This window comes from Pituophis catenifer, unplaced genomic scaffold (assembly GCF_029215685.1).
Source record: "Pituophis catenifer annectens isolate HBS135680 unplaced genomic scaffold, rPitCat1.0.hap2 SCAF_2, whole genome shotgun sequence".
Classification (NCBI taxonomy): domain Eukaryota; kingdom Metazoa; phylum Chordata; class Lepidosauria; order Squamata; family Colubridae; genus Pituophis; species Pituophis catenifer.
The window spans coordinates 245,290,853-245,304,889 of record NW_027256882.1 but is presented as its reverse complement, the minus strand read 5'-3'; the positions used below and the strand labels follow the sequence as shown (position 1 = coordinate 245,304,889).

The 14,037-nt window shown below is 37.4% G+C and overlaps 1 protein-coding gene across 1 annotated transcript; it reads right to left on the bottom strand.

Annotated features, from left to right (window-relative positions):
- Positions 1–8,696: 8,696 nt before the first annotated feature.
- Positions 8,697–13,825, bottom strand: TICAM2 (TIR domain containing adaptor molecule 2). Its single transcript, XM_070938728.1, has 2 exons — positions 13,705–13,825; positions 8,697–9,925 (listed from the first exon to the last, which is right to left on the bottom strand). The coding sequence occupies exon 2, from the start codon at positions 9,875–9,877 to the stop codon at positions 9,230–9,232; it is 648 nt and encodes a 215-aa protein (XP_070794829.1). The 5' UTR covers positions 9,878–9,925; positions 13,705–13,825; the 3' UTR covers positions 8,697–9,229.
- Between the last annotated feature and the right edge of the window lie 212 nt (positions 13,826–14,037).

Below are 14,037 nucleotides of genomic sequence, written 5' to 3'. Positions count from 1 at the left end.
CGCCGAGGAAGCAATGGATAATTTCTTCGGGCGTGTGTCTGGGCTACAGAGAGGGGAGCGTGAGCCGCAAAGGGTTGATTACCGGCCGAATTTAATTCTGACAAGCTGACCAGCACGCTGCGGTTCAAAAAAACGAAGAAAAGATATTTTGGGGTTTTTTTGTTGTGCTATCATCAGTACGTTGGTTTCTTGGAGTTAAGCACTTTGGGGTGCTCCTAGGAACTTTGGAGGAAATCACTTCCCAGAAATAAATATTCTCCGTCTATTTTCAGAAACATTGAGGTGTTACTGTTTGTTTATTTACCTATTTATTTGTTTGTTTATTATCCTTTACATCTAGAAACTAGGTGTGAGCAGTACCTCTCCATAAGACCTCACTTCCATTATTTTCAGTGTGTGTATTCTAAATTGAATCTGGATCTAACACAACTTAGATCCAGATTCAGTTCAGACATGACTATTGTAAGCCTTCTACTTAAGGCAGGCAGCTATGTCATTCTTTTTCTTTATGAAATACCGTTTTTCTATGTGTTAAGAAAAAGCAATCCAAAAGCAGTGGTTTAAAATGGGACGATTACAAATGTATCTCTTAAAAATTTTGTGAAAAAAGTAAAAAACAAAAATCTTTAGAAAGGCCTTGTTTGGTCTTAGATGTCAGCTGGCATTGTATGCCATATGTGGAGTGTTTATGAAATTAAAACTAATCAGCTGACTTAAATTATACAGAATGAATAATCGGATTTTACTCAAGTGTGTGCTAAGTGGTGTATAATCAAAGAATAAAATTGTCTTCAGTGTGATAAGTTTGAATACAATAGCTAATATTACAGTTCCAAGTATCCTTAAGATCCAACCCTAAGAAAAGTCTTTTAACCCATCTCTTTTAATTGAAGATGCATTATTTGGATTACAATTCTACTTCTGCACATTTTGAGGGACACTTTAAGTTAAGCTTCCAGCTTGTTTCTAAGGGTAACCTGAGCATGAAACAGTTTGCATAAAGTAATTATCTTTTCATTATCCTGTGAGTTCGTTCAGATTCTTGATAAGAGTTTTGCTCCATATTCTAATATCAGAATTATAGCTGATAGGCGTGTAGGATATGATTTCCTCAGTTATATCTTAGAATGTAGTATACCTTGTTCTGATATCCTGAATAACCCTTGAAAGCATTCAACTGCTTAGTAGAACAATTTAACATAAAGATAATGAACTATTTCACCTTTCCCTGCTCTGTTTTAATAATTTGTATAACATTACAATATATATATATAATATTATCTATAGTATCCCAAAGAAATCTGAAAACTTAAGGAACTATAAGGCTTAAAGAAGTTTAATTTTTCTTTAAGAAAAGAAATGCTACAGCAGAATATCAAAGACCAATGAGAAGTGAAAGCATTCACCATTCTAATTTTTGAGACAACAAAAATTAGAAAAAGAAGCAAGAGAATGAACTGTCCTGAGAAAGGTCATGATGCCTAGAACAGTGAAAAGAGAACTCTGAACGCAATATATTTTGAGGGTTCATATTAAGCAATAACTTTAAAGTAACACCACTTAACCCAGACATGGAAAGTGCAATTCTAGTTAAAAACATCAAAGGAAGTAATCTATTTTACCTTAGGGTTCTTCTGGTATGGTTGTGTTAACATGTGTTTCTCCAGCCCTTGAGTCAACAGTAAAGTATGCCAGATAAATCCACCCAATAAAATGGAGCCCTAATCTGCATCAATTGCAAAAAGCATAAATGTGTACTTCTCAAGAATGGCTATAGCCAGCAACATCCAGAAGTAGCCTGTGGAGTAGACCATGCCATAGGAACACACACACACCCCACACACACATTATAAAACAAAAACCAGCACATAAAACCCTGCTTCAGAAAACCTGTGATATTCATGGATGGCAAAATCCAAGTCTCACTGTTTTAAATTCTCTGTGGTACAGATTTAATACTCTCCAAAAAGAACACTAACCCTGCCTTTAAATCTAAAGTATGGTAAATATAGCTAAATTGTGACTGAGCAGGTACAGATGTTCTTTCCTGAATGTTTTGTGGGTTTTTTTGCCTTTTTTCCTTTTAGGTAATTAATCTAAAGACATCTTCCAATAGGAACCAACAATGTACATATAAACTTCTTGGTAGACAAAGCATAAAGCACAACAAATGTCTAATGACAGTAGTGTAATGAACTTTTATAATTTATTAGACTAATATGCTGCCTGACTCCCAACAAGTCTGGGCAACTCAGAACAATCAAATTATAATAAAATCAATAAAATATAATCTATGATAAATGTTTCAGCTTAGATGAAATGAAAGTAGGGGGTGGGAGTGGGGTCTTCACCACCCTTCTCCACAACAGCAAAACAATCTTGTGTTCTTGAATTGGCATTAGGAATCACACAAGCAGGTACTGAAAGACAAAGCTCCTTCTCCCCTTTTTATACTCATATTCCTTATGACCATTCAGTGACCATTCAAAATTACTATGGCACTGAACAAATGGTATTTAAAACAGGTCCTTTTAGTTCCAGCCTTGCCGCATACCAAGGTTGTGTGATCATGATTTCTCTGATGGCTTCCCAGTCAGCAAAATCAGCAAAAAGTCGGAAGTCACAGTTATGATTCTCATGGCATCACTTAACAATGGCAACCGAGATTGCTAGAATTGTCATCGCTTAGTTCCAGTCCCAATTGTTATTTTAACCCGAAGACTTCCTGTAAAACATTTTTCAGACAATTAACAGCTTCCACATTGACTGATTACAATGTGTTTCAAAGCTGAACTACTATTACCTTGAATTACAGGATGCTACTGGGGAAGGTGCATTCTATTTATATATAAACAGGAAAAGTTAAGCCTATCAGCTTGTGAAACTAGTTAGATCTTGAGTAGCTCAAATTCTCTGGCTGGTTGTGAAACAGACAGCAGAACAGGCAAATTGTCGGATACAATGAGAGGATGTCCCTGTTCTTTGCATCCCTAAAAGATTGATAGGTGAAAAAGATCCGCTTTCTTAAGAAAAAAATAAAAGTGAAGGAACAAACATTTGCTACCAAAAAAAAAAAAAAAGGTCTTGAAAATAGAAAGTGATAGCAACTGAAGCCTGTAAACTTAGTCCTGTTAGTTGCCAAAACATATGGCCTTTCTAGCACCTCCTACATCTCCCTCAGTTACGGGGTGTGCTTCTTGTACTGATGGAGCACTCTGCTGTTTGTTAAGTGTTCACTGAGCAGCAATTAAGACTTTCAAACATGTCTCGCTTCAAAGGCATATTTCAAGAAACTTCAGTATCAGTTTTGACTAAGCAACACCACAACAGACCAAATATCTTGCACAAGATACTATTAGTCTTTCTATACATCATCTAAATTCTAGCTCTTTGAAAATGTTTTGACAATAGCTTTTTTGTTTCTTTGTGCCTCAGTGGGATGAGTAATATTATTTTAGCTAGTAGTTTATTTTTGTTTGTTTATTTTATCTGAATAGTGACAGAGCTGTTGTGCAATGACTTTATCTAGGCTTCAAAAAGCTTAAGAGCAAAGGTAGGTTAGACACGCCAAAAAGACCACTTTCCCGCTTGTCTGTTTTGCCCTCACTGGCTTTCTGACATGTCAATTCAAATTTCAATTCAACAACCAAGCAGTTGTGAGAAATTACAAAAGAAAAAAGAAAAAGAATGGCATGTGCAGCATCACTTCACTTTCATCTTTTTTGCATGCATAACCCCAAGTGAAGAACTGGGGGTGGGAGGTTAACAGCCGAGCTGAGAAAATGCTTCGTTTGTTTGTTTGTCTGTCTGTTTGTTTGTTTAAATTTATATGCCACCTCTCTCACCATCAAAATCATTCAGGGAAAGTGTACTGCCTTTGCTCAGATATCACTTTTCCATTCACGAGATAAATTTCATTACTTCATCAAAACAGTATCATTTAACACTTTTAGAATAACGTAAAATTGCCTGTATAATAATGACTTTTACGAAAATGCCTGAGGACAGATGAATGAATATTGTCAGGGCAGATATATTGACACTGTACTTCTGAAGAACTGAAACATCATGTCCATGATATGTTAGTCACTTTAGATATTGCTCAAGATAGATGGACAAAAATTACTAGACATAACTTCAGGACATATTATGGGCAGGGCACTGTTTTAATAAAACATGATAAAGACATCTTCAACAAGGAAAATCAAGTAAGAATGCATGTGAATACCCCTTTCATGAAACTAGTGAAACCGGGAAATAATGAATATATGCTTGGCAAACTGATAATGTTCAGGCCACAAAAGTTGTTATATTATTTGTGTGACAACTGTAAGAGTTAAAGCATTACTAACGGTTTGTACAGCTAGTGGGTTGGTAGCTACTGGAAAGCAGTCATTGAATACAAGACCTTGTGCTAGATGCAATGTGGTGTTTTAGTCTGGCTTAGAGCAGGGCTGCAAAAAGTGGTGCCCCCCCCCAACCTCCTTTTAATGCCAGCCACAGTGGGTGGAGCCAAAGTTTAGGCCACATATTATAGTTTTGGAAAGTTTAAATAAGGTTGTTAAGATAGGGCACCCAAATCTGGGTAGCAAAAGTTCAATGGCAGCATAGAAAATGTTTGTAGCCCTCATGTGATTGGTTGCCCAAGTCAAAAAACAAAGTAGAATCCAGAATATTTATAAATGTTTAAGATAGTCCTTTCACTCTTGAAACTCTATCTCCAAATATGCTCACTGCTGAATTGCAGTTCTCAACATGCAATGCACAATCTGACCTGACCCTCAAACTTAGAGGTTTGCATCTCTGGCTTGGCATATTGTGAGAATCTTGAAAATTGTGTTGTTTGTTTGTTTGTTTAAGAAATTTATATGGCTGTGTACTTGTTCACAGTGACTCTTGGCAGCTTACAAGCAAAAAAAAATACAGTATAGAATAAAATAAAATAAAATAAAAATAAAATAAAATAATAAAAAATAAAATAAAATACAGTAACCCCACCCACCCACCCACTCTCGGTGATAACACACAGTCAAATGAGCCATTTGGTGAGCTGCATCCCACTCTGGGTTCCTCAGGCCTGCTGGCAAAATCAAGCCTTCAGGGCCTTATGAAAGAGTGTCAAGTGGGGGCCAGTATAATTTCTGAAGGGATATTTCAAAGGGAGGGATTTTTATAAATCATGATTCATTTGTCCATGGACTGAATTCATTAGTTCAAGACAAGAGGTGGTATTCAGCAGATTCTGACCAGTTCTGGAAAACCGGTAGTGGAAATTTTGAGTAGTTCGGAGAACCGGTAAATACCACCTCTGAGTGGTCCCACCACCATTTATTCTCTGCCTCCTGAGTCCCACCTGATTGGGAGGAAATGGGGATTTTGCAGTAACCTTCCCCTGGAGTGGGGAGGGAATGGAGATTTTACAGTATCCTTCCCCTGCCATGCCCACCAAGCCACACCACGCCCACCAAGCCATGCCCACAGAACCAGTAGTAATTTTTTTTGAATCCCACCACTGTTCAAGACTAACAACTACATTCTCAAAACATGCTAAACTTGATCATTTTATCTTCTTGGTTGGGGGAGGAGATGACTTCTTGTGTAAGCTTTCTCTATTTAATTTCTAAATCAGTGCGTTGTATGAATGGTGGTTAATGGATTGTATGAGCGCAACCAGAATTTAGTGAATAAAGCACCTTAGTTATGTTCATATAACACATTAAGTTGTAAAGCACATTACAATTCAATAAACAATTCAGTTCATACAACTCTAAGCCATGGGCAAAAATCTTATGCACTATCAAAATTAGCCAGATCAAATTTTTCTGCATTGAGTGAATCCAGCTGTTAGATTTTATAATGTAGCACATCACGCATATCCCTTGACAGGTGAAAATCTACATATGCTACAACCTTTATAACAAGGATGTCCAACCTTTGTAACTTTAAGATTTGAGGACTTCAACTCCCAGAATTCCCCATATGCTTCTAGTATGTGAGAGATGCAGCTTTCCGTTTCTCCAAGCCTTGTTAATGTTTTCCTGCTGCTTAAAATGTTGTGTTATCAATTACTGTGTCTGTATCCTATTTATAGTGTTTGTTCCCTTCCAGTGCAACAGGAAGCTTTTGTCTGCTCTGTTTAAAAGGTTAAATTCTGCCTGTCTTGAGAACAGTCAGCATAGGAAGATGTTTTTGACTGTGTTAGCTTCAGTCAGGACATAAAAGGCTTTCTACCAGGGCAAAATGGAATTTATCCTAGCGGACAACCTTAATGGTATGTCAGGCATTCATTGCTGCCTATTGGAACAAGAACAGCTTGTACTGCTGATTGTCTGCCAGCTAGCGTTGGCTACTATTAACTGCACCTTCTTCCCCTCAGCCAAGGTCTTTGGCACAATAACACTCACAACATAATGGAAAAGCAAACTGTTATGCTCAGGGTTTTTCCCCCTATAGCTTGTCTTTGTCTCCTGCGAATACCAGTAAAAAGGGTAAACCATTAGATAGGTACACGAAATACCAATAAAACAAGGTACCTAATCATAGTACCCTTGACCCTAAATAGGATTCCCAAAGGGTTGAAAATCCTTCATGGATAGTACTTTACAAAATTGGGCTTCTTTTTGAAATGTGCTTGCCATTGGAGTTAGTAATTGGCTTGGAGATAAAAGTTTCACTCCATCTTCCATAGGTTAGATAATATGCACTCAGGAGTGAAGATGTTTCAATATATTCTAAAGTTTTCAAACTTCTACTTTCATGGCAGCCTGTTGGACCAGTTTTTTTGAAGCTTTTGTAATATACTGGTAATCTTTAAAAATTGCTGGTTGAACATGTAGCACGCAATGTCTCAAAGACAACAGCAATGTCCCAAAGGTACTATCTGTGGCCCGTATACCAGTTGTACCTCCAGACTGATTTTTTTTAAACAAATCTGAATTATTTTAAGATATATCATTAGCCTTTTGTTTTAGAGAACATCAGATGCTTTTTAAAAAAATAAACACATTTGCTTTTAAAAATTATTCTGGCAAAGTACCGATAATTATGAAAAGAAAAAGGAATCAGACTGGGCAAGTTCATTTTACAGCTTTCTGCTAAGTCTAAGGAACCTTTACAAAGTCAGTCAAGATAAGGATTAGGTTCCTGGTTTTATTAAATTCCTGTTAAATTAATGTTTTTAATTTGTGCTTTTTATTGTATTGTCAGTCACCCAGTGTGACTTCGGAAAGTAAGATGGACAGTATATAAATTTAATTAACAGAGTCAGCAATAAATTTATAGGTTATGTTAAAATAATTATATGTAATGCTTTAACTTAGTACAAGGCAAATACTGTATAGGGGGGAGGGAAACTTTAGGAACTACAACATTAACCAAAAAAGCAAGATCCTTAATTCAGATAGCAACATTATCTACATAGATTGCCAGACTGTGCTGAGCCATAATGTGATTTGCTTTTGTCAGTGTAAACCCAGTAATTGTTGCTTATAATTTATGCCTGTGTGTTCTCTTTATCAATCATGGCCTATTCAACAAAACAATATTGCAGTACTTGTTACGTTATATCCTCCTTTTCCTCCAAAAATTCAAGGACGCATGTACATGTACATGCTCTCCTTGCAGCATGTAATTATCACCTAATTTTATTCCATAATGACCTTTTGAAGTAGGTTGGGTTGAGAAAGAATGATTGATCTGAAGTCATCCATTGGCTCCCATGGTTGAGGGTGGATTTGAAATTGTTTTTCAATTGTAATCAACACAATATTTCTGGATATAATTTTTGAGTCAGCTATATATCCAGCTAATTGTCATGCCATCCAGCCAATGTCTAATCAGTATGACTGAAAATGAATACAGTATAAGTATCAATGCCCAATTTTATTGTGATGTATCAATAATTTAGAAACAGAGTTGCCAATTTATTTGATATGAGTTACAATTCAACTCTGCTCAAATGCAATTTATTGCAGTTTACAATTACATCAAAACAACAAAAGAAATGAATAATCTTTGAACTTTTTAGTTATGAGAGGTCCTTAACCAGAAATATTTAATGAATGAAAACAAGAATTGCCAGCAAGCTTTAACTGACACCTAGGTTCTGCAGAACACAAGGATCTGTCCATATTGCAAAACTTCACAGAACAGACTTTATAATTCCATTGTGTTCCTTCAAAAATGCAGTTTGTATTTCAGCTATTCCAACAAAAAGTCTTGGAATTGCTAGGTGAGTTTGATCCAAATGGAAATATTATTATTACACGGAATAAAAGAGCAGCATAAAATGAACACTGTAATTCTCAACTGGGATCAGGGATCAGTTGATCCCAGTTGATCAACTGGGATCAACTGTGAGAGATTGTCCAGCCAAGCAGCATTTGAAGATGAAAGACGGATACTATATTTTAAAAGGATTAAAAATATAGTGACACACAGTAATTAGTTAGGTTTACATATCCTATTTAAGCCATAAATTATTTATATAAGACTGACTGGTTCATAACTTAAATCACATTATGGTTTAGTGCAAAATGTGTGGACTAGATAACAAAAATGTACATTTCTTTAATCCCTTTATGATGCCTGGTTAAATAGTATTTCCATATTCTGAAACAGTACTAAAATCCATAAAAATCTACCAAAGACAAAAATAGGATGAACATTCACACCACAAACAGTGATTACTCTTTAAATCTGATTTTAACTCTTAGAAAAGATCAGGTGAAACCATAATTTCATGTCTCATAGTAATTTCTCAAGAGTTCAGATGTTGTCTTTCTAACCCTTATCACCAGGAATCCTTGAAGTGAATATCCTACAAATAGAATGCTTACTCCATACATGGTCCTATGATCCCTCTCTTCAAGACTTTTAAAGCTTACAGTTAGAATGGTGGAAAATAAGATCTTTTTTGGTGGCGTTATTCCAAGAGGCTCATCTGAAGAGGACCTCCCAAACTCTTGTTTAAGTATTCAAAATAAAATCAACAATATGGAGATAGAATGGAGTATCACAGGATCTTTGAACAAATAAATTACTTATTTTTTTAAAAAAATGCATTTGTAATATTTTTTGTAATATGTTTTTCCAGCTAACGTTTTCAGATGTGCTAGTCAATCATTGCAGTCAGTGTAATTATTGCTTATGTTGGTTGTGAACACTCTGTTGTAGCCCCTGCCTTTCTGAAAGGCAGCTGGTTAGGGAAAGCTGCTTTCTACATTTACCACTAAAGGATCTTGGAGGCCACTTCTTTCTTTCTTCCATACCGCCACATCTTTTCCTGCTGCCTATATTGAGCCTCTTGGAAAGTTTTCTTTACTTGAACAGAAAATCCAGGACTATCTTCTTGAAGAACATTAACACACTGTAGGATGAAAGGAGTCCTCTCCCATGAGAGTGGTCTATTTCGTGGCCGCATGGGTATCACACTGTTATGTTTGTGTGGGATGGTCAGTGCACCCAAAAGAGAAGTATATGATTGGAATTCACACCAAAGGTCTCTTAAGAAGTTTTCTGTCAGCAGTATAATTATCCAGGCGGAATCGTTAATGGCATCAGTTAAATTTTCCAGCAAATGCCTACCACTAGGCATTTCCGCAAAAATGATTCCTGGTTTGATACAATATTCATTTTGTAAGAGGTCTTGGACTCTAATGGCTTCTTCTATATCCTCTTCAGCATGAAGAATCACAAACCTGTAGAACCCATCTTCAGACTCCTCATCATTGCTGTCTACATCTTGGATGCTAGGATGGCAACAGTTTTCTAATATGGAGTTTTGGTTAAAGTGGTGTTCGTCTCGACTAGCGTACTTAGTCTTCATTCTGTTCTTCAGAAAAGAGGGATAAATTCTTCTGGAAATATTGTTTCCCATTGTGTCTAACTCTTAAAAGTAAAGAGTTAGTAACCTCATTCCTCCAGTCTGTAAAACAAATGGAAAATAAGGAAGTATATTTTTATCAGAGTTAACCTGAAAAGAATGTAGGTCAAGGAATATGGGACGGAAGTTATTAAAGGATTGCAAAGGCAAGATTGGAGAAGAAAATATAGCATCAAGAAATAAAAAGAAGTCTTCTTATTTACAGGGAGAAATGAGTGCAGAGTTTTGAAATTTTGAATATTTCTTTAAGATATTCTATGGCAGGGCTGTCAAACTCCTGGCCCATGGGCCAGATGCGTCACGCGCTGGCCACTCCTACGCCTGATTTAATAAAGGGGAAAAAAGTCCCGATACGTCATATGACGCCGCCGTGATGACGTGAGTTTGACACTGCTGTTCTATGGAATTAAAAAAACCCCTTAATGCTATTTTACAAATTTCCTCAAAGGTACTTAAAGTTCTACCTTCTTTCTCAACATATCTTTGTCAAACATGCACTTTTACTGCACATTGCAAGCCACACTAAATAAAAAATAAGCTTTAATAAAACTTACTGCTGATACTGATGAAAGAAGCTGTTATTTGCAAGTCTGTAGTGGTTAAGGAATAGGTTAGAAACTGGGAGACTGTGAGTTCTAGTCCTGCCTTGATATGAAACCAGTTGGGTGACCCTGGCCCAGTCCCTTTCACCCAGTCTCTTGGCTTCTAGCTGAAAACACTTGACCAAACTGGCTGTATCATTCAACCATAGGAACCATTAAGAAGATGTCATTTGCTCCTAGACAGTTTACCAATTTCCTGGCATCAGAGATGGCAGATTTTGTATTAGTCAAAGTGAAAGTTGACTTTTTTTCACTAATGCCTCATATCTTATAAATCTATGAGGTTAATGCTTAAAAAGGAGAGAAGGAACAAAGATAATCTGCCCAATAATCAAAGCAGAAGGCTCAGTTCTTTGAAATGAAATCTGAACAGATTCTTATGCAAAACAGAAACACAACATTCATTTAATTAGCTAATGTATGAATTTAATTTGGAACTCTGTGTACTTTTATTTTTTAATAAAATCTTTTTTATTTCTAAAACCTTTTCAGTTAGAATTCAGATTTGGACATAGGACTGAAATGATACCACTTGGTTTTGTGGATAATCTATAGCTATGAGGAACTGAGCGGGAAAAAGTTCACCAGAATCCAGACTTATTCCAACTCTAGGTTGTTGTTGCTTTTCTCTGAGAATCCAAGAACATGTTATGGTCTTTCTAACTTTTAAGTCCCTGCTATGTATCTCATAAGCATTCTCCAATTTGTATTACAGTTAGTCCTTCAATTATGACAGCAATTGAGCTACATGTGGACACTTCTAAGCACCGATTGGTGTGGGCCATGGGCAAATGCTATGAAATGTGGAAAGGCTGGTGTGGCCACTATAGGATACAGGCAGGCAGGGGTGCCAACAGAGTATGAGATTCTCTAGGATCTTGTACTCCATAGCAGAAGTCCTTGGGAGAAAAAAAATGATGGGAATGACCTACAGGACTGATTTGCAAGCTTCTTTCCCAGCTTCCCCATCAACTTTCCTTGTGGGAAGTCAGCAGGGAAGGTCACAAATGGCTATCACATGACTGCATAAGCACCCAGAGCATGATTATGCGACTGCAGCGATGTTGTGATAGCCACAACTTCACGGTCAGTGTTAAGTCTCCCTCATTCAGCACTATTGTAATTTTAAATAGTTACGGAACAAGTGGTCGTAACCTGAGGAGTATTATTACTACAAATGTTGATTAATATAGGTGACATTATAGATGATATTGCTTAAATGATTATGAAAAAGAAACAAATATACTGCTCAAAAAAATAAAGGGAACCCAAGTAGAAGACATCCGAGATCTGAATGAATGAAATAGCCTTATTAAATACTTTGTTCTTTACATACAGTAGTTTATACAGTGCTCAAACAACTAAAGGGAACACAAAACTACTGTATGTAACGAACAAAGTATTTAATAAGGCTATTTCATTCATTCAGATCTCGGATGTCTTCTACTTGGGTTCCCTTTATTTTTTTGAGCAGTGTAGAATCAGACCTCGTTTGTATTGGAGAAAAATTCCAGAAAAAACCAAGGGCAAACCACTTCCACATTGTTGCAAAAATAGAATTTGGGGGAAGCAGTATATTTACATGATGAGTATGTCTGTAGGTTTCAATTTCACTCTAGAGCAGTGTTTAAGATCAGTGAACTTCCATTTCCAGAATTCCCCAGTGAGCATGCTGGGATGATGTCACCAGATAGAGCATCTTCAATAGATATTTACAAATAGTCCTCAAGTTACGACCATAATTGAGCCCAAAATTTATGCTGCTAAGTGAAAGATTTGTTAAGTGAATTTTGCCCCATTTTACGACTTTTCTTGCCACTGTTGTTGAATGAATCATGAATTTGTTAATTAAATCACATGGCTGTTAAGTGAATCTGGATTCCCCAGAGACTTTGCTTGTCAAAAGGTAGCAGAAGCTGATCACATGTCTCCAGGACACTGCAACCGTCATAAATATGAACCAGTTGCCAAGCATCTGAATTTTGATTATGTGACCATGGGGATACTATAACAGTTGTAAGTGTGAAAAATGGTCATGATCACTTTTTTCAGTGCCTTTGTAACTTTGAACAGTCATTAAATGAACTGTTGTAAATCGAGGATTACCTGTGTTTGTTTGTTAAATTTATCTGCTGCCTTTTCATTTCTGAAGTGAAAAGAGTGTAAACAGAAAAAAGTAAGATAATTTACTTGTCATTTTGACATCTTACAATGTCATCTCTCCCACGGGAGTTGCATTGACTGCCAATCTGCTTCCAGGTACAATTCAAGGTGCTGGTGGTCACTTTGAAAGCCTCACATCTACCCAACCCACCAAGGAGGTATATCTGGTAGGATTCAGAAGAAGGGCCTTCTCCGCAGTGGCTCCCTTCCATCCAGTGGTGGGATTCAGTCAGTTCGCACCACTTTGGGAGAACCAGTTGTTAACTTTCTGAGCAGTTTGGCAAACAGGTTGTTGGAAGAAATCATTAGGGCAGAGAACCGGTTGTAAAATTACTTGAATCCCACCACTGCTCCCATCCCTGTGGAGATTAGATTGGTCCCCAGTCTGACAGTTTCACAAGGTCCTGAAGACCTGGTTTTGCCAATGGGCCTGGGGAACCCTGAGTGGGATGGAGCCCATCAAGTGGCTTGTTTGATTGTTTTCATAGGGGGATGAGAGGGTTATTGTTTTTTCATGTTAATATATTGGGTTTTTATTTTTGTAAGCCGCCTAGAGTCATTGAGAGTGAGAGGACGGCCCTACAAATTTTCTTAAATAAATAACAGAGCAATAAAATAATGAAAAAGAATGATATTGTGGCTCATGGCAAGAAAAATAACTCAGAAGAGCAAATCACAATTTTGCTATCTATATGTTTCATGAATTCCTGCATTTTAAACCTGAACACATCCTTCCTCTTTCCAAGCCATCAAACAATTGCCATAACTTGCTCAATCGGATGAATTGGACTTTCAACACCTCCCAGAAGTTTGCAAGGTAACCCAAACAAGACAAGGGGGGGGGAGAACAATTGTATTTCCTCAAAAGCCCACTGTGGTTTTCACAGCCCTCCCAAGCCAAAACCTTCGATTTGTTTCGGCTTTCAAGTGCCCTCATTCGTAGCCACTTTGGGAAAGCTGAGCTCGAAATTAAAATGGTTCAGGAACTCAGGATCTTTGCGCGACTATTACGCTCTCTCCTCCCTCCTCCCCCGTTGGTCGCGAAGTGACATTTACCAGCTTCATCGGGCGACGAAATTCCTCAAAGCCCAGCGCAAAATGTATCGTCGGAAACCAACCAACTCCTCGCAATTCGTCCGCCGGAATAAACCACACAGCGGAGTTTATCGGCTCTCGTCTCGACCAGGGGAAGGAAAAGAGAAGCTAAGGCGAGGCGGGGCGGAGCCGACTGACGTGCCGCGACCTCATTTGATGTTCCCGAGCTGAGTTCTCAGCTTTTTAAATTCATACGGGTCAGTTTTGTTGAAGTGTTACCCTAATTCGGGTTTCAGCCCTTCCGCTTGCAAAATCTAAGTTACTTATTATCCCTGGGGTGCTTCTATTCACACG